The following is an 18,735-nucleotide window of genomic DNA, read 5'->3' as shown; positions in this document are numbered from 1 at the left end:
GCATGTGTGTCACCTGGAAAACATCTGGGAACGCAATTTGTGTGCTGCGAACAAAGTGAGCACAAAAGGGAAGACGATCAAGGGTGAGGGTGAAGCCGCAGCCACCCTCCGATGAAGAGCGGAACGGGCTGCTCTCGGAGGAAGCAGAACGACCAGCATGCTCATCACTCAATTCGCTGCCACTTCAATAGGACGCTCGTGAAACCACATTTTGACACTCTGATCCTCGTCACCTCTTGAGGAAGAGGCCCACTCCCCAAGCGATTGCGACACTCATTCCAAAATCCAAATCTGCGCGCTCATTAGGATCATCATCGCATTACATCTACCACAAGAGGACAAGCAGTAGGGAAGAAAGGACGTGGTGATATCTGTGGAAGGTTGGTTTGTCCCTTTCGTAGCGAAAAACATACGAAATGAGCTGGAGAGACGAGGTTGAGCGGAAAACACTTTTTCGCCGGGTTCGCTCCCGATTAACGTTCTGCTCTTCACCGTTTGGTCGCTTAGGGAGTGCAACGTTGAGAGTCCCCCTGCTCGTCGCCGGACTGTGGACGCGCAGGCGTGAGTGCGTGAGTCGCGATTGCATGCGGCAAGGAGCGGACGAGTCGTTTGGACAACCGGCGGACAGCAGGCCCGGCCTCAGGAGTGGAGACCTGATATATCGTTCCGAGGTGAGTGTTATGAGTGAGTGGAGTCGGCAAGTTGCAGAATGGGGATGCTGGTGGGAGAAGGAGGGTTTTGGGCCCCAGGGAATTAGTCGTGACACAGCTTTGACGCGCGCGCGAGAAGGGATGGGAGGAAAAAGAGCAGTGATTGGGATGGACGACCGCAACACATATCGTCGCAGCAGCAGCAGCAGCAGCAGCAGCAGCAGCAACAGACACAGGGACAGCAGGGGCAAGCGGCAAAAAGGAGGAAGGAGAGGGATTGTGTTTGTGAGAGTGAGAGTGAGAACGGAGGAAAGAGACGGGTCAACTTCGAAGCACCGCAGTTGGGCATCTCCATTGTGGGTTTGTCGAGGTGTTACTCTCATCGTCAACCTTACGGTGGAAAAGTGCAATTCCGCTGCCGACAAACACCGCAGCGACCTGTCACAACCCTGCAAGCACCAACTATTCTGACTGAGGAGCTGGATCGGCGCTGCAGGATGCACATCACCATTAGTGTCGCGTCATCACCATAACAGCACGGGAAAGCCGTGTGCTGACATTTCACATCCTGTCCCATCCTTCACCTTCTGCCAGCACCCGGAAGACCTAGCACACTGGAAACAACGAGCTAGAAGTCGCAGCGGTCAGAAAATCCCGGCTCGGCATAACTCCTCAATTTCCGCAACGACAACTCCAACATGCGAGCTCCAATGATAAGACGGGCGCACTCGGACGTTTCGCCGTTTCCCCTTTCTTCTTCCCTCTCCGGTCCTTCCCCTGCTTCATCTTCTTCATCGAGACCGAAGCGCGCACAAGTGAAAAACGCATGTGGTTAGTAAGATTGCAAGGGAGGTCAGACGGATGTCCTCCATCTTGGGCAAGATTGCCCCTTCAGACGCGATTATAAGAAGCGGTCGTCGAGTTGTTTCCTCCTTCTTTCGTTCTCACCAATCTTTGACGTTCCCCTTAGTGAACTGCCAACGAGCATGCAAAAAATGCGATGAGGCTCGTCCGTGCTCGCGATGCGTCAAATTTAACTTGGATGGCAGCTGTAAGGATTCCGAGCGGAAGGAGCGAACCAAAGGTGAATTTCGTATGTGTCGCAAGAGTTTCCGATGCTTTTTTATGCTTCTGTGGGCGGTGGTTTGTCACATGCGTGGTGGTCCGTTTGCTGATCTTAGGTTCTGTTGCCCACGTGTAGGAATAAAGAGAGGGACGTACAAGCGTCCATCATCAAGTAAGTTCCGATCTGCGCAAAGCTATTCCTCCAACGACAGTCAATCAGTCACTAATGATTCTGTTCCCTCCATCACTCTTCCAGCATCGGATGTGCGCAGCGATTCAGATATGTTCAACGATTCTGCGAGCGAACAAGGGCAAAGCAGTGTTTGCGATGCCCCTCATACTCAACATCACCCAGCAAAGAGCGGGAAGACCATCTTAGCCACTGCAATGATCAAATCTACTCTCCCGTCGCATGCGTACCGAGTCCACCACTCCCCTCAGTTGGCGATGGCTGCCGAGTTTGAACATGTCCATCGGTCGGTCCCGACGAGTGGGATCTCCATGTCGACGCCGCTTCCAGCCTATCCATCACTACAACAGTTGCAGCGAACAAATGCAAGAACGTCCTCATTTACACCGTCGTCTCTGCCAGGGACGATCTATGATTTAACGGGAGCACAATCGACCCCACCGTTATCTGCCGGGACGGAGAGAACATCAGACTGGAGCAGGATGCATATGCTGGCGAATATTTGCGGCTCGGTCCTTGATGAACAACAGTCGGACTCGAAGCTTCCATCGGCGTTTGTTCTTCCAGGCGTTGAGAGCCCCGAAACCGGTGCATTTCTGGAGATTGCATCACGCAGCACGTCTGGTTCTCCAAAGGAGACTCTATCCGTGAAGCGCACGCCACCGATTGACGCTCTGTCTGCCAACACCAGCGCTGAGTCAATCGCCACTGGTGTGACCGAACTCTCTGGATCCACATTACTGCCGTTCTCGATCGGCGGCATAGCCTCGCTGATTCCACAAGAACCATTATCGACTCCGACTTACTTCGACGACCTGCTGTCCCGGCCGTCCTCAATTGCGAGTCAGACTCAAATGCCGGCACACTTGCAAACGTACCATGATCATTTCTCGAGCTTTGCGACGCAAGCAACGTCGACAGAGCAGACGCCATCTTCGCTATTCGCTCAATCCAACATACCCTCATCGTCATCTTTCCTCGGCATGGACACATACCGTCCTGCGCGTCTATCCCACCGAAACTCAGCGGATGTTTCGGCAGGGCTGGGCAGTTACTCCTCCTCCTTGCCGCTGCAGTTCCAAACCACGTCATCGTCACTACCTCTGTCGTCGTCGCACTTTTCATCTTCGTTAAGCGCCTTACCGCCACCACCCCCTGGGGCAGCATTCCGCCGGGCGTGGGATTCGGGCGAAGGGAGCTTTCAAGAAGCCACGGCACTGCTGAATAGGTACACCGAGGTGGGCGAGGAAGACGCGGATGAGGCCGCCAAGCTTGATGCAACTGCTGCGTACATGAGCGCTGTTTTGAAACGCTCTAGGGAGCCATGGTCGGCTTTTTGATTTTGGATGGAGCCCTATATACCCCGCTTGCGCCGCCCTCTGCGGTACCCTTTGCGACCATGTGCTTCGTTCCATGGATGATAAGGAGGCCTGGGTGAACGTTCTGAATAGTTGGAGCTGGGCAGGAGGCACGCATTCCGAATCGTTGTGAAAATCTAGAACATACCCGGCAAATCGCTACCCTACTCGTAAACGCCCGACTGATATCTGTCGAACGTTATGAAAATCTACACTACCCTCCCACACAAATATACAGAACTGTTGCTTGTCATACTGCCGTCCCATCTTTGTCTCCCATTCTCTTTCTCCCTCTCTCGCCTCTTTTTTGCACTGCGGCGGTGTCCAGTGAACCTTGTGGTAGCTCGATTTTTAACGTCTCGAAGCTCGTTCCTCATCTATAAGAACCATATTTGTGGTGCATGGAGGTGCCTCTGATGGGAGATTCTGCTCGGCAAAGATAAGAACGGTGGTATGAAGTAGCCAACGCGTCTAAACAAACAGCATGGCCCTCCAAGCCATCGGATAGTGGGATGTCAGCCAGTCTGTCGTGAAGCTCTCCGCCTGATGAACGTCTTAATTTCACATCGGTCGAACTACTCGGCGTGCAGCCGCTTGAATGGACACCGCCTCTCACCAGGGAAGGGTATCAATGCTCTTCAAGTTTCTCAATATTAGGAATGAGGAGGATAGACTCCAAGGAAAAGCCGGTAACTTGATGAAGGAAGGTGTGCAAGCACCTGAGCGATACGAGGCACCCTCAGCGCGACAGATTGTATTCGACAGCAATGACTCTGCTGGACCATCTATGAATCATGCGTATGTATGATCCTCAACTCATGGAGGTCCTCCGCAAGAGGAGGATGGACACCATATGGCATTTGTGGTCACAAGGTGCATTTGACATTTTTTGACACCGGATCCAGACGTTCCTAGGACTTGGGAATTCGCGAATCCACACTCATGGTAAATGAAAGCAGAGGAATTTCGACTGTGCTGCGGATCCCTCAATCGTATAATTGGACATCTAGCCCCTCGGAAGAGATCGGTCGAAATGGAAGCAGCAAGATGCTCCCTGCGTCTCTGCGTGTATCCCCTCTCTCATGTCTCCCAACGCCTAGCACCGCCGCCCTGTGCATCTTGGGCATCATTGCCGACTCATGCTTGCGCGACATTAAAGGCGACGCGTAGCGGCGCAACGCGTACACCACAGCTTAGGCGTATGTTGCACATTTATATGAAATACAAATGTAAGGGTATATAAATTACGTATCTAACAATCGATCGAATGCTGCTGCCGCATGTGTCTCTGGCAATCGTATTTGCGGCGAAACTCCATTGGGCAAGCTGTGCATCGGAACTCTCTCGAAGGGCTGCAAAGGGCAATTAGTTCCAGTTCGTTCTATGTTTCCGAGGTTTGCAACGCATCCATGCGAAAAGAGAATGTAGCTTACCTATGGCATATCATATGTGCTTTGAGAGAATGTTTCGTCTTGAAGCTGCGTCCGCATCCCGCCTGGTTGCAGTGGAATCCCAGTGGTATATCATCAATCGGTGATCTCATTCGGCGTGGGTCTTTTGGCGGCCGACTCCGAGACATGTTTGGTATATCGGCTGGTGGTGGAACCGCTTGAAAAGGTATCGTGGATATCATAGAAGGTGTGGGAATGCTGTAATCCGGGCGAGTCCAATGCGGTTGTAAAGGGAAATGGCTTGGGACTGCATCAGGCATCGGCAGTTCACCTGGTACGGGGTGTGAAGGTATATAGCGGGTATCGTACTGCAGTGGGTTGCCGAAAGTGGGTATTGGTGGTGGAGGGGCGAACGACCAGTGCTCTGCGGATCTAGAGAGCATTCTTTCGGCCGGGATAGGGGGCTCACTGCTGCCGTTATAATATCGCATGTCGTACGCCGGTGCACCGTAATTTTGATCGTAAAGCATGCTGAATGCGTCCCCGCGGAGACCCTGTTCTGAAGCGACCGCCACCGGGACCAGGCCGCTAAGGGCTTCCGTCAAATCTTGTTCCGGACTCGTCGCCATCGGAGGGTATATGCGACGCGTAGGTTCGCCGTTGAGGGGTGGCTGAATGTGCGACGAGTTGAAACCGGCGTTGGAAGCAGTGGGAGCAGAAGGCGCCAGGTCCACTTCACGATACGCATTTCTGGCGGGTAATAGGAGTCTGAAATTTGAGTAGCCTTCTTCTGCATCGGTTCTCATGAACCCATTCAATGTTTCCTGATCGTTTATCAGGCAAACGTCGCCGTTTGGCCCCACGTAGGTTATTCCGACTGAAGCCGTGGTTATCGGAATATTGTGCGCTCCTGCAATCTAGGATATGTTTGGTCCATCGCGTATTGGCCAAAATATGGTTGATACCCAGACCATACCTGCTCACAAATGTTGCTCCATGAAACCGGTGTCCCTTGTGGTATGACTATCGGCCGGTATCCATCGTCAGGATGAATCGTCACGTACCAATTTCGCCAGGAAGGGCCACTCGTCGTTGTTGTTGGCGTTGGGACACCAGGAGAGACTGATATTGAAGGCCATCTTGCGGAGGACATTTTGTGCAGTTCCCGTCCAAAAAAGAGTCGATTTCAAGTGCTTGTTCTCTCAAGCGGAAAGAGTCCTCTTGGAAGTCCTTGCGAATACTTTATCTTCCAACATCCTCCGAAGTTCGCTCGGACTTCGTATCCAGTACGCAACGCAAAGCGCATACGCCTGCCCTGTGCACACCTCGGGCATATGACGCGGTGAGCCCAAACCCCTTTTCTACGAGTTTTCTCCTTTTTTTTTTTTTCAAATCTTAATGGGAAACAGTTTCTAAATCAAATTTAATACGTTCGGCACCCGGTTTTGGGAACCGGGCTTCTGCGGTACGCCGGTACCAGCTGCAGTGAAGCCCTGCCCCTACTATGAACTAGCCCCTCAACATGGGCGTTCTTTCGTTTTTCATTTTCCGTTGTACGGCGAAGCTTTCCAGTCATTAATGAACATCGTAATGAGCATCAACCCAAATCATACGCGCTGTCAAAATTTTTCTAAAACAATACCGGTGCAGCCACGGACACAAACCAGCCTGATGCACGGCCAACCACGGACAAAATTTCATACTTCATAGATCTGATCAATTTCGGGCGCCGCATGGAGATGCAAGAGATTGAAGGCCAAAAAAAGTTGTGCGCTTGGCAAACATGAGCTGTATTGCCGTCACCCCACTTTCTCGAAGCACTGTACATCGTAGACACCCGGCCATATGTATAGGAAGGTGGCGTCTACAGGTGCACATACGAGAGTCTGTGGTGTGTCCTTGTCGATGGTACAGGGAGCTTGCCGAAAAAATGAAAAGTGCTGCTTGTATCCCCCCCCCCCCCCCCCCCCATTTTGCGCCCCGTGCGTGGTACGAGATGCTGAAATGGCATTGAATCGAAACGTGCAGTTGCAACCAAAAAAAAGTTGTAAGAGAATGATAGAAGACTCTAATCTGAGTATGCCAATTGCCAAGCGCAATCATTTGCTCCCGGTACGGTACGCCACCAGCTCTGGTAATCCCGCTCTACGCTCGTTAAGCTTTTCAGACTTGTGCCTGGGAGTATTCCTCACCAATGGCTCTTAAGTCCGCCAGATGCCGCATCGTCGGCCTTCCGTGTGGGCAGTTCTGCAACGAAATCAAATATGAATATTTGCTAGAGCAGCCGCGTTGAACAATAATCCATACTCACCCAAGGCTGCTCCATCTCACCCATCTGAAGGACGATCTAAGGCAAAAGCGATGCACTAAACACAGCGAACCACTTACTAAATCAAGAAATGCGGGAACCTCGAAAAACTAACCTTCTTCATTTGTCCCGCGTCCAAGGCTGTCCCTATCATCACAGCCGTTCGACACGCCTTCGAGGCCATCAAGGTGTTGACCCTTGAGCACTTGACGTCCTCATCGGCTCCATCCCCCAGCCGGTGAATAAGCTCTTCAAGATCTGCGAGTTTCCGGTTTCAGGTTGGCTGATTCACGGGTTCCAGCCTAGACTGTTTCTTTACCTTTAACGGTGAAAGATACACCCTTGCTTTGAGGGAGTGCGAGGAGCTTTACGCGTTGGGAAGGTGGTGCCTCCACATCAAATGCGACGTGAAAGCCGTTGTTCCTGGATCGCATAATGTAAGTAAGATATGTTGGCGTCGGAGAGTTCCACCCGGAGCCCCTTACCTCAACACATCTTCATGTTCTGCCGCGATCAATTCTTGTTGAGCGGTAAGGTCGAGCACGAATGGACTACCGAACAACGTCAGCACCGTTTATGATCATTCCAAGCTTCAGCCTTTATGTACCTGAACAGCTTCTGAGAGTCAATCTTCATCGTCCTCCGCAGGTTCTCATAATTGAACTTTTCGTCACTGTATATAGTTTCGTCCCCATTAGCCTTTGGTCGAGTCAGCCGACGACAACAGATGCCTCACCTAGCATGCTGATCGACTATAAACAGATCATTGCCCAATCGGACGATGATGAAGCCCAGATTAAACTGTCCCAAAACCTCCATTTTCCGGAAATCCTCTTTCCGAATCCTCCTGTTCAGCTCCTGAACAGCTGTCTGCTCATCAACCCCAACGGGCACAGTCTCTACATACCGGTCGCACATGGATACGCCGTTTTGTCGGCGCCGCTGGTAGAGGCTTGCTGATTTTAAAATCTGTGGAAGGTTGATAGCCACCTGAACATCTTGCGTGATGTCGTTCAGATATCGGGACAGACCCGATGTACTTCGTTTGAGTGGTGACGCTGCATTCGGCCTTTGCGAAACCGAAGGACTTGGCAATTCCGAAGAATCCAACGCTTGCTCAGTGGGCGATCCCGCGGTTGCATCATCTTGGGGTAGACCCCTCAAAGCATGCGGGGAGATGCTCAGGACATCGGGTCGAGATGGCGATGTTCGCCCAGGCGAGATCTCCCGCGCACGCTTCCGTGACTCTTCCGCCCGCAACTCTTGCGCCAATGGGTGCTTCACCACTATTGAGCGGGTGACGTGTTTCGTTTTACCCAAAACGGGTGATTCTGCCGTGATTATCTCGTCCGCAAGGTTCGAAAGAATGTCCATTTCGGAAGGTACTGATGTTCTGTGTGGCGTTGCTACTGATGGCACTGCTGAGATAAGAGTTTGACTTCCGACGAATATCATCTTGGATGGAGTCTGGGTCTGGAATGCTCCCTGATGGGACTCGAAAAAGGTTCTGAGGTCCTCCTAAGAAAGTAGGCGATCTCAGCGAATGAACGGAGGTTTGGATTCATCCCTTGACCCTGAACGATACCTTAAGCGCTTCCGCTATTGCTTTTTCACCTTCCAACATGATCGTCCTCTTGTCCGGTGTTACGTTCACATCGTACCCGCCTGGCGTGTAGTATTCGAGGGTCAGGATATCCTTTGGCTAAGCTTTGCCAATCGCCTTCTCCCAAGCTCCATGTCATACCGGCAGCAATGGTAAAGTTGACAATCGCCATTGGATACTTATGTGTCACATACGACATGTATACCTCGTTCATTGCCTTGGTGAGCTGCAAGATCGTCAACGGACTTGGATCCGCACAATTATACGCATAGCCAAAGGAGCTTACCTTTGGAATATCACACGGACGTCCATTGACGAAAATAAATTGTCTGTCGCCACTGTTTCTAGCGCACTGCGGAGATGGCCTTTCATCGCGCATCAGTTTCGGTCAGCACCTAACGGTTCTCGAGATTTCACCGCCTTACCGCGAGATAAGACCTTGTACTTTGATTCTGTTCAAAGTGCAGACATCAGCGATTTGAATCACTGCGAAGCAGGTTCGAAATTGTTCTCCTACATTCTACCTATAGCCTCCGACTGTTGCAGAGTCAAATCTAGTGGCACCAATTGAGCATTGAGCTTCGACCCGAAAATGTTCGAGACGTTGTCCGTTAAGGACTGATTTCCATGAGTTGCAATCACTCGAGTCCGTTCACTATTACAGTACGTCAATGTCATGCTCAGGTAATGTAATGATGCCATGAATCGTACCCCTTTCCGAACTGATTAGTGAGGGAAATTCGGACTCCTGTAGAAATGAGTGCGTAGGCTTGAACAATCCCGACGCACTTTGCGAATTCTTTCTTCAGATTGCGTTTGAACTCATGCAAGCGGACTGGCAGGTTGTGGAACAGATCGGATAGCGTCACGGTTGTGCCTATCAGAAGGATTCAGCAACATCGTCCCATCGAGAACCACCGGGATGTAGACGGCAATACCACGAGATCTTGGAGCCGGGACGGTGGACACCAGCCTGCCCCTGGAGTCGTATTCAAGTTTGACCCCTACGTGTCCTTGCTCCTCCGTACACGTTGTTACCACGACTTTCGCAAAGGCACATAGGGAGCTTAGGGCTTCTCCACGAAAGCCAAAAGAGCTGACGCTGTTAATGTCCTCAAAGTCTCTAATCTTGGATGTCCAATGCTTGAGTGCTACAGGAGAAAGCATGAGACTCGGTGCTTTTGAGACCGGGGCAGGATAGGGCACGCTTCCTACCAAGCGCGGCGTAGTCGTCCGGAGGAATCCCTCGCCCGTTGTCTGTGGAGATTTCGTGAGTTGTGTTATGAGGGAACATACACAGCGAGGTCCTACCTACGACTTCCACAGCATCGGCACCATGCTCTTTCAATCTGATTTCTATTGACGTTGCACCAGCATCGGCACTATTCTCCACTAATTCCTTGACCGCAGTTGCTAAGTCAAGTACGACCTGCCCTGAGCAAATCCGATGGACGGAACCCTTGTCTATAGCTTTGATGCTCCCGCCGTCCGGGCTCACCATTGTAGCTGCGATATGTACTGTACGACTACCTCTCGTGCTCTACAATTCACAAGAGCGATAACAAGTCCGAGACTGAAGCGATGGCCGACCTGCTGACGTAGCAGTGTAGGACACTCGACTCCAGCGTCTGTGCGTGCCGCCTCGCCGCTGTCCCCTCCGTCAGTGCTTCAACATTGGGTGGTAAAATGGGAATGACGGACGAAGCCACGCTTCAAATCCATAGGAGACGCGTCGAAGTTCGAAGTGCTCAAATGCTCAGAAGGAACTCTCAATTGAATGGAGTAGGCCGGCGTCGCTGGACACCTTCGGAAACCCTGCGTAACAATCAAGCAAAGTGAGCAGCGTCAGACAGCTCAGCTTATTCTCAGCTGCTGAAGTTGGTCAGCGACTTTGGGCATGCAAAACTTTGCGGAGCTCCAGCTCACCGCTGCTCACCGTCCAACATTACTGCCGCGGGAGACGATCTCCGTACTGCAGAAGGAGGTGGGCTTATATGAAGGGTTAGATAAATCACACTGTACCTGGGTTCCTGAATGACAGCTCGGGACGGCCTAACAGAACAAAACAGGAAAGTGCGCCTGCAGGAACACGATAGTGGGGTAGCTTTCGTCACAACACACAGACTGCTATGGGTGGACGATGCTCGTGATACGGGGCTGCAGCTACCCTTGTCCATAGTCCAGGATGTAGACTCTGCGGTTCGTTCTAACATCCCGTGCCTTTACGTCTTCTTCTCGCAGTATCTAAAGTATGTCTGCTGTGTTGGCGTTCTTTTCCTTGCGCAGGCTGGAATATGGAAAGCTTCGTCTCCGAAAATCACATTGACTCTCGCTGGAAGACCTGGCAGTGGCTCCGCGCGCCTAACCGCAACTGCCGAGGCGAGGGCTACTTTAGATGGAGGGAGGGACGGTTCATCCTTCCGGCCGTGGACATGCGAGATTTGCGCCCAAGAGAACACGCGGGAGCCTGTGAAATGCGAGCTCTGTGGAGTCCAGAGGACTGTCCCGCCGAACGAAAGCATTGATGCCTCTGCCAGCGCAGATGGCCGCTCAGATTCCCCCGTGCGGAGCCAGAAACGATGCCCCGCTTGCACCTTCCTTAATCATGCCGCCCTACCATACTGCGAGATGTGCCAAGCACCTTTACCTGCTGATAGGGTATGGCCCGCATCACATTTGCTTTTCTCTATAACGGGACATCCGTTCTCGGCTTGCGGATCAACTCATTGCTGGCTGGCAGAACGACAGTGTGCCGAACCCTGAGCCTGCAAGTCCATCCATCGCCTCCATAAAGCTGTCGTTCCGCAACGGAGGCATGTCAGAATTCCTCAAGGCTCTGAAAGCTTCGCTGGTCGAGAAGGCGTGGGAGGTACGGTTTCGACGTGCAGTTTGAGGTTTGCATATGAAGTCTGGGTCTGATCACGTCTTCGATTTCAGCGGGATGTACCAGAAGAAAAACCTCTGCGCAGTGCTCCTTTACAGCCATCACCGGGTCTTGGCGGAATCAGTGGGTACTTCAACGTGTCTTTATACGCCAAGCTCCCCGGTGCTGATTATAGCCAATGAAACAGCGAGCATTATTCGATCTGTTGAGCAAAGTAACCAGCGGACGGGGGATACGCTTGGAGAAGCCTTCACTGACCTGGATGCATTGATGGCCAAGGCAGCGGACATGGTATGAATGCCACTGCACTGCTAAACGGCCGGATGGGATCTTACCAAGGTTTCTTTCAGGTGCGCTTGGCTGAGGACATCAGCACAAAACTTGCGCAGACGAGCACCCCATCAGGCGATGAGTCCTCGGAAATGGTGGCTTTCCGTTCATACCTGATAGACTTAGGGATATCCAGCCCGGTGACCAAGTACGTGCACCAAACCTCAGTCTGCGTCTCCCGCCATGGGACGCTGCAACGGATATTGACCCCATCTTCAGAAAATCAACCGGAAACCTATATACGAAGCAACTAACGCGGCAGTTAGCGGATTTCTTGGAGAAAGTGCTAGCAAAGCATGGTGGCATGATAGCCCTGACGGACCTCTACTGTCTCTTCAACCGCGCCAGGGGAACAGGTGGGTTGGAGTTGACCCTCTCGTTCCTATGAAATCCGCAACAACAATTCACATCCGAACAGCTCTAATATCACCAAATGATCTGCGCACATGCTGCAATACATTCGAGGAATTACGACTTCCGTACCGTGTCAGAAAGTTTGACAGTGGTCTCTTGGTAGTGCAGTCTAGCAATCATCGGGACGAGGAAGTCATAGCCCGCGTTCATGCACATGTCCGTGCCGCTAAAGACGGACTTCAGGCCCAGGACCTTGCCACATTGGAGCATGTGTCTGTTGTGCTGGCAGCGGAACAGCTTTCGGTACGTCCTTTGCGGCTGCATCTCTCCGTCCTCCCTGCCGGGAAAGCTAAAGTTCAACATTTCCAGATGGCTGAAAGTCATGGGGTTATATGTCGGGATGATACGATAGAGGGGTTACGATTCTTTCATAATATCATGGTTGATTGATTGAGAACGTAAATAGGAGCACATTGAGACAATTGAATGTAAACTAAGATGTGCTGGATGACGAGGACGTCAAGGGAGAGATTGTTTTAGTCGGGTAATCTTGATATAGGTGTTCGCGATCAGCGTATAGTGAAAGAGGAAGGTACTGTAGGAATACTCCGTGACGTGAGCGGTCAATCGTGCCTGGACCCTGTCAAATGGAGCCCAACAACCTTAAACCCGGTAAAGCTTTATCACGCCTGCAATAAATCTGCACTTCTTGAGATACCTTTCGAGTCTGAATCGGAAATCCTCCCATCCGAAGTTCCTCTCTAAAGTTGGCAGAACTATGAGCATGAGCTCCTCATCACCGATCCCCACACGGCGGACGCTCGCCATCAAGCGGCACGCAGATATCGTGAACGTCCCAAAATGGAAGGAGAAGGAGATGGCATCCCTGCGCAACGGGCCGCGTGCTACGTTTTACATGAACAACGGCGACCGTTATATAGGCGACTGGAAGTCTGGGAAAAAAGATGGTTGGTTTTGAGTTGTGGAGTTGCGGGCCGTCAGATGTGTCAGCCCTTCAAGATCCTGATGGAATGCAACTTTTCGAATCGTTGTAGGAAACGGGACATACTTCTACACAGTCAGCGGGGCCGTCTATCAAGGCGAATGGTCCGATGACCAGCGGTCTGGTTATGGCACCTATTCCATCCCCGTCGGTCCGTCCTCATCCACCTCAATGAATACCGCCATGCCCGACCAGCGCCGCTCGCCCGACCTCCCACTCCTGCCATCCCTCCAATCTCTAAAAGGCAAAAGCCCACCTGCCTCTGGCAAACACCGAAGACCCACACCCGACGCCCAACTCCGCAAAGTCTACGCCGGCGAGTGGCTCTACGACGTGCGCCACGGTCGCGGCACCTGTTTCTACGACGACGGAAGCGCGTACGATGGCATGTGGGAAGGCGACGTGCGGCAGGGGTGGGGCCGGATGACCTATGCCTCCGACAAGAGCGTATATGAAGGCGAGTGGCATCAGGGGCAGAGGCATGGGCAGGGGGTGCTGTTGTTGGCAAATGGAGATCGGTATGAGGGGACGTATTTCAATGATTTGAAGGAAGGACCGGGCAAGTTTATCTATAGACGGAAGAGGCAGGCCTACGAAGGCGAGTGGGCGCTGGATATGCCAAAGTGCGGGACGTTGAGGGATCTGCCGGCGCTTGTGGGACCAGAAGGGAAAGGCCCAGGTGCCCGTGCTTGGTGGCCAATACCACCGGTGAGTGAGATCATGCCATGGCTTGTTCCGTTTTCGAGGATGATGTCTGACAAGGACCTATCAAATGCAGCTCACACTGAAGGATTCGCAAAGCGTCATCGCAATGGAGCGCCGGGCAATCTTGGAGGAGCGCCTGCAAAGGGTTATGTTCAATAATGAATCCCAGCAGTACCCAGCTGATGTGTACGGACATGAATGAAGATTAATAAGAAAGGCGTCGTAATATCAGAAATGATAGATGGGGTTTTCGCTCATTGGGGTTGCAGAGAGAGTTTTGAGAAGGAGGTTGTGAAGGGATGTAGCTCAACGGGGGAGGAACGGATTATGCGGAGCTGACTTTCGCCAGTCCCTCCCGTAACACGTTGAGGAATTGCGGATATGAGTAACTAGCATCGATGCGGTCTTCGATGAGCTGCGACAGGAACTGCATGCGGAAGTAGGGATCGCCGTCTTCCTTGACCACGTACAGATGTGGGTAGGTGGTCATCATCTGCAGTCGTACTTCCCGGACCTTGCCAATGATGTTGTTGATCTTGGTGCTGAAGTCGTTTTGCAAAATGGGCAAAGTCGTCTATTTTACGTAGATGAGCCCATCATTTAGTTGCGGGATCAGGGTTATGCTTGAGACAGCCTTTGCCGTCCAGACAGTTGATGCTTACCTTTCCGACACCCACGGCGTCGTACGATGGTTTGTCGAACAGCTTTTGGATCAGCTGGGGGTCAGTGCCGCGGCTGACCCACAAGAACATCTCGAGACCATTCTCCAAAAGATACAGTCCATGGCGCTCGAGCTTCTCAGCGCTGAGGTTGAGTAACGGTGGGAACACAATCTTTCCGTCACCGCCCGGAAGACCGACCTGAGTAACCATCGCGCATTGAGGTCAGATCAGAAATTCGAACCCGCGAGTAGGGCACCTCGCATTCGTGTCATACCTGAGGCTCTAAGGCATGCAAGGGCCAGAAGCGGGGATGAATCTGTACAAGACACATCTCCGGAGGCAAGACGTAAAGCATTGCCATCAAATAGGAGCGCAGATCGCTCGAGACCGTGCTCGTTGCGCGGAACGCCGTCTAAAGGCGAATGTCAGAATACCTTTTCGGTTCATCGTATAGAGACACAGAATGATGATGCCCTTACGTTCTTCAGAAGCCCCAGAACCATCAAAGGCAAGAGTTTCAGGTTCTCAGGGACAAGCAATTGGACAGCTTGGCCCGAAGTCGTGAAGGCAGACTTGTACGATCCCATAATGTCGTCCAGCTTATACATCAAGGCTTCCCGGGCATCCTCGATTTTCGACGTCAAGGCGCGCTCCACACCTGATGTCATGAATCAGCAATGCAGCATGGTTAGCGATGCCATTACAAAGCTTGCAGCTCCTGAGACACTCACCCTTTTTGGCCAGAAGTGACGCAACGGCGAACTGATCTGTTGCGGAGAACACGTCCGCCAGGTTGTTGGTTACAGGTACAGCCAGGGTGATGACGCGGATTCGGCGCTCGCCTGTAAAATGGACACGGTGAGTATTGCTTAAAACAGTCGCAAGCTCGAATAATGCTAAATGAAAGCAAATAAACCCACCTGTGCTGCTTGTGTGCAAGAGAGCAGTTTGGAAGCACGCAAGCGATGTCGACAAGTTTTCCGTCAGCGTCATTTCGACAGCGTACGAATTGTCGGGGCTGACATTGGGGAGGGAGAGGAGATCGGTCGAGCGCAGGAAGAAGTTTCCATGGAAAGCCGTCATCCTAATGCCCTTTGATGCCCTGACACGCATAACCGCCTCCAGGCCAATGGGGCGAGACAGGAAGTGCGAGAATTCATGTGCGAATTTCATGGCGTCTTCTGACCGTGAGGCGTTGAATCCGGGGTAGAAGTACACGGATCCTCCAGTGAACTTTGCACATCCACCTGGGTTGTTGCAGTTAGCCTTTCCGATACGCCATGTCTCCGATACGCCATGTGAGGATAGATTGGCCACTTACTGAGGGTGGCCACGTCAGCGTACTGTGAGCTGAAGAGGAACACATCTATGCTCACTTGACTTGGAGAGCAAGCGACGGCCATGTTCTTGTAGAACGGTTGTTGCGGCTGGAGAAGACTGACCTCCTAAAAATAACAAAAGTGTCAGTTCCGCGTCTCACTTCCGCCTAATCTCAATCCTATACCGACCTTCGGCGTTCCCAGAAGTTTAGGGTCTTCTCTAGGCTTCAGTGCTCCCTCGTTCTGATTTGGCAATGTCGCCTGCAGAACGATGATCTTCCCTCCAATTGGGCTCTGATAATTGATCTCAAGTCAGCCGAAGCCCAAGTGATCAACAAAACCCCCGTGACGCTTCTTACGATCATTTTGTGCGCCGCCTGGATCGCTCGCCCCAGAACACTGCCCACATTCTGAGTGTTCTTGAACATGTCTGATACCCGTTGCAGCAACGCTTCGATGAGTGCCCGCGACTCCGTCAAGGAGACCAGCAGATCGTAAGGCATCGGAAGGAAGACTTCGTCTAAATCTGATACCACTAGCATTTGCGGCTCAGAGACATTCGGCTACAGAATCTTTCATGATAAGTATTCTCCAAACTTTGCCCCTCCTTCCCGACAGTGTCTGCTTACGCTGAGGTTGTAAAAGTGTAGGGCACTATCCACTGTAATGAATCCTACTTTCGTACGAGCGTCAGTGTTTGGAATAGCGTCTAGTGTATCCAGAATCGTCCTAGCAGCCGTAGCAACCATGCCTATGTTGTGAACCTAATTGTCAGCGATCATCCCGTTGATCAACAGGTGGATGGCGCGAGACGTTACCAGATTGGACGGCGGCATGAGAGACGTCAATGATGAAAAGCATGACCACTGGTTGAGGCGGTCGAACCTTTCGGGATGAGGGTATCAGCAACCGACACAGTGTCACTTCTTAGATATGCAAAGAAGCTCACCATGTATTCCTGCGGCGCGACATACTCGACAGTCGCATGGGTCAACTCTGGCCGGGCCATCCGGTCCACATGCTCCCTAGTGTCAGGATCCCAGTCGAAGAAGCTTGGCACTATTGATTGAAAAATGTTAATGCCATAAGGCATGTATGACAAGCACATGATTCCAGATTCACCTTCGTTCGTCAGGAAGCACAGATTACACTTCCACCGACTTCCCTGGTCCACAAACTGCACCCATGGATTGATGTACGATCGACATCTCCGGCACCTCACAATTTGTACCGGGTTGATCAGAGGGACGGGTTCCTTCAAAATTACCTGTTAATGGCTGAAAGAGAAGACGGCACGACATGTCAAAGGCGCCACTCACCTCCCCGTCCAGCAAGTGTCTATATGGCGTCACCAATAGCCCGAGTGGAATTTTGCATTTGTTCAAGAGTGTCATAGTTTGCGGAATTGCATTCATAGTGCATCGTTTGTATTTCACGTCTGCGTTTGATTCCGCGTGTTGTGAAACAGACGACTGAGGGGAAATCCAAGGGGCCGGCACCGGGTTGTCTAGTTGCTCAATGGTCGGAGGACCTTGCAACAGATTGAGCGCCGTGGGACCGCCCATCTAGAACAATCAAGCGGTTAGTTTCCCGGATTTTCGTACGAAATAGAGGTTTGACCATTTACCTGCGCTGACATGTTCATTTGAGAGAAGGAATTCGTCATTTGTCCTACATCGGCGGCACTGCCATATTGCGGAACAGATCCCATGTGCCCTGGTTGACCCGTCCATTGAGGTTGCTGCTGCTGCTGGTGCTGCTGACTTTGAGGCTGCTGCGGGCCACCATAGCCCTGTTGCTGCTGAGGAGCACCTTGTCCGCCGAACATGGGGACTTGAGCGCCTTGTCCTGCGAAGCCTGGTGTTTGGCCCTGCTGCCCGCCAAAGGCCGGCGTTTGCGCCTGTTGGGCCCCGAAGCCCTGGCCGGTGGCGCCGTGCTGACCAGGCTGCACGGGATTGAAAAATTGCGGTGCATTCTGTCCAGCTGGTGACAGAGGAGCAGTCTGCGGGGTCATTGGCCTATCTCCGTATGGGGACTGTGCCGAAAAGGGATCCACCTGAGATACGGTGTTTACATATGGATCCGATGTGGGATACGCTCTTCGGCCAGCACGAGACCCTGGAGGAGCTGCTCCGGGGCCTGGTGGAGGGGGCGTGCCAGTTACTGGCGGAATGTAGTTCGCAGGCAGTCTTCCTGGTCCTCCTGCTGCACCGAAGCCCGATGGAGCCCCTGCTCCCACTGATCCAGGTGGCGGCATGCCGCTAACATTTGGAGCCGAATATCCGGTACCGGGCGAGACTGGAGATATCTGAGGGTGGCCCGACTGTTGCGAAGGTGCCGGGCCGCCAGGCCGCTGCATGGGTGCACCAGCTACAGGAGACGCGATAGGGAAGTTCGGAGTTGGGGATCGCAATCCAGACCCGTCCTGCCCGCTGCCATAGGAATTTGTCTGCTGCAACGTAGGCGCCCCCTGTGGGCGAAAGTTTTGGCCCAGTGGTTGTCCTGCCCCAGCGTTAGGTTGCCCAACAGCACCCTGCTGCGGCCCCACGCCTGGTCTGTATGCGTGCATGCTGATTGGCGTTCCCGGGGTACCTGGAGTGCCTGGTGTACCGGGTCTGTTGACGTGTATGTTTCCGACGGGAGCTGCATGGGAAGGTTGTTAGGTGAGAAGGTCACTGGCTGAAACACAAAAAACAGGAATAAGACCAACCCAACGGTCTTCCCGGCAGTTGCCCGGGTACAGGACTACCAGGTATCTGCCCTTGTGGGCCCTGTGGACCGCCAGGCCGAAAATTTGGATTCTGATTTTGTAAACCCAAGGGCATCGCAGGCCGACCCAGCGGTTGTCCCCCTGGTTGCCCTGGGGCGCCCGGATATTGCGGACGCTGCATAGGGTAGTTGGGTTGCGGTGCG

General features: G+C 52.5%; 7 protein-coding genes across 7 annotated transcripts; 3 read left to right on the top strand and 4 right to left on the bottom strand.

Annotated features, from left to right (window-relative positions):
• Window positions 1-192: 192 nt before the first annotated feature.
• EV422DRAFT_310448 (uncharacterized protein) lies at window positions 193-1,485 on the bottom strand. Its single transcript, XM_053066180.1, has one exon. The coding sequence runs from the start codon at window positions 1,031-1,033 to the stop codon at window positions 326-328; it is 708 nt and encodes a 235-aa protein (XP_052928068.1). The 5' UTR covers window positions 1,034-1,485; the 3' UTR covers window positions 193-325.
• On the top strand, window positions 1,243-3,648 carry EV422DRAFT_519199 (uncharacterized protein). The gene is made up of 2 exons (XM_053069576.1): window positions 1,243-1,887; window positions 1,972-3,648. The coding sequence occupies exons 1-2, from the start codon at window positions 1,512-1,514 to the stop codon at window positions 3,243-3,245; spliced, it is 1,650 nt and encodes a 549-aa protein (XP_052928067.1). The 5' UTR covers window positions 1,243-1,511; the 3' UTR covers window positions 3,246-3,648.
• Window positions 3,649-4,449: 801 nt separating this feature from the next.
• EV422DRAFT_310430 (uncharacterized protein) lies at window positions 4,450-5,746 on the bottom strand. The gene is made up of 3 exons (XM_053066179.1): window positions 5,719-5,746; window positions 4,697-5,404; window positions 4,450-4,615 (listed from the first exon to the last, which is right to left on the bottom strand). The coding sequence occupies exons 2-3, from the start codon at window positions 5,281-5,283 to the stop codon at window positions 4,516-4,518; spliced, it is 687 nt and encodes a 228-aa protein (XP_052928066.1). The 5' UTR covers window positions 5,284-5,404; window positions 5,719-5,746; the 3' UTR covers window positions 4,450-4,515.
• Window positions 5,747-6,632: 886 nt separating this feature from the next.
• EV422DRAFT_519191 (putative DNA mismatch repair protein pms2) lies at window positions 6,633-10,278 on the bottom strand. Its single transcript, XM_053069575.1, has 16 exons — window positions 9,877-10,278; window positions 9,781-9,822; window positions 9,504-9,716; window positions 9,277-9,442; window positions 9,083-9,220; window positions 8,991-9,017; window positions 8,852-8,930; window positions 8,707-8,791; window positions 8,548-8,627; window positions 7,699-8,480; window positions 7,570-7,635; window positions 7,448-7,513; window positions 7,282-7,385; window positions 7,078-7,220; window positions 6,966-7,001; window positions 6,633-6,901 (listed from the first exon to the last, which is right to left on the bottom strand). The coding sequence occupies exons 1-16, from the start codon at window positions 10,064-10,066 to the stop codon at window positions 6,818-6,820; spliced, it is 2,301 nt and encodes a 766-aa protein (XP_052928065.1). The 5' UTR covers window positions 10,067-10,278; the 3' UTR covers window positions 6,633-6,817.
• Window positions 10,279-12,839, top strand: EV422DRAFT_554347 (EAP30/Vps36 family-domain-containing protein). Its single transcript, XM_053071891.1, has 10 exons — window positions 10,279-10,566; window positions 10,635-10,764; window positions 10,852-11,223; window positions 11,306-11,434; window positions 11,503-11,572; window positions 11,637-11,740; window positions 11,800-11,927; window positions 11,999-12,135; window positions 12,198-12,436; window positions 12,503-12,839. The coding sequence occupies exons 1-10, from the start codon at window positions 10,463-10,465 to the stop codon at window positions 12,581-12,583; spliced, it is 1,494 nt and encodes a 497-aa protein (XP_052928064.1). The 5' UTR covers window positions 10,279-10,462; the 3' UTR covers window positions 12,584-12,839.
• EV422DRAFT_573260 (uncharacterized protein) lies at window positions 12,820-14,043 on the top strand (the record flags this gene model as incomplete). Its single annotated transcript, XM_053073167.1, has 3 exons — window positions 12,820-13,101; window positions 13,189-13,844; window positions 13,915-14,043. Exons 1-3 carry the CDS (start codon window positions 12,912-12,914, stop codon window positions 14,041-14,043), a joined length of 975 nt encoding a protein of 324 aa, XP_052928063.1. The 5' UTR covers window positions 12,820-12,911.
• Window positions 14,044-14,166: 123 nt separating this feature from the next.
• EV422DRAFT_493298 (uncharacterized protein) lies at window positions 14,167-17,387 on the bottom strand (the record flags this gene model as incomplete). Its single annotated transcript, XM_053067664.1, has 14 exons — window positions 14,167-14,415; window positions 14,504-14,701; window positions 14,778-14,915; window positions 14,983-15,161; window positions 15,235-15,345; window positions 15,424-15,750; window positions 15,825-15,948; window positions 16,012-16,116; window positions 16,182-16,385; window positions 16,452-16,573; window positions 16,641-16,707; window positions 16,772-16,881; window positions 16,945-17,077; window positions 17,142-17,387. 14 exons carry the CDS (start codon window positions 17,385-17,387, stop codon window positions 14,167-14,169), a joined length of 2,313 nt encoding a protein of 770 aa, XP_052928062.1.
• Window positions 17,388-18,735: the final 1,348 nt, after the last annotated feature.

The sequence above is a fragment of the Fimicolochytrium jonesii genome (genome assembly GCF_025526975.1).
Source record: "Fimicolochytrium jonesii strain JEL569 chromosome Unknown EV422scaffold_4, whole genome shotgun sequence".
NCBI classification, from domain to species: Eukaryota; Fungi; Chytridiomycota; class Chytridiomycetes; order Spizellomycetales; family Powellomycetaceae; genus Fimicolochytrium; species Fimicolochytrium jonesii.
Note: the sequence above shows the minus strand (reverse complement) of the source record. Positions and strands in the feature narration are given on the sequence as shown.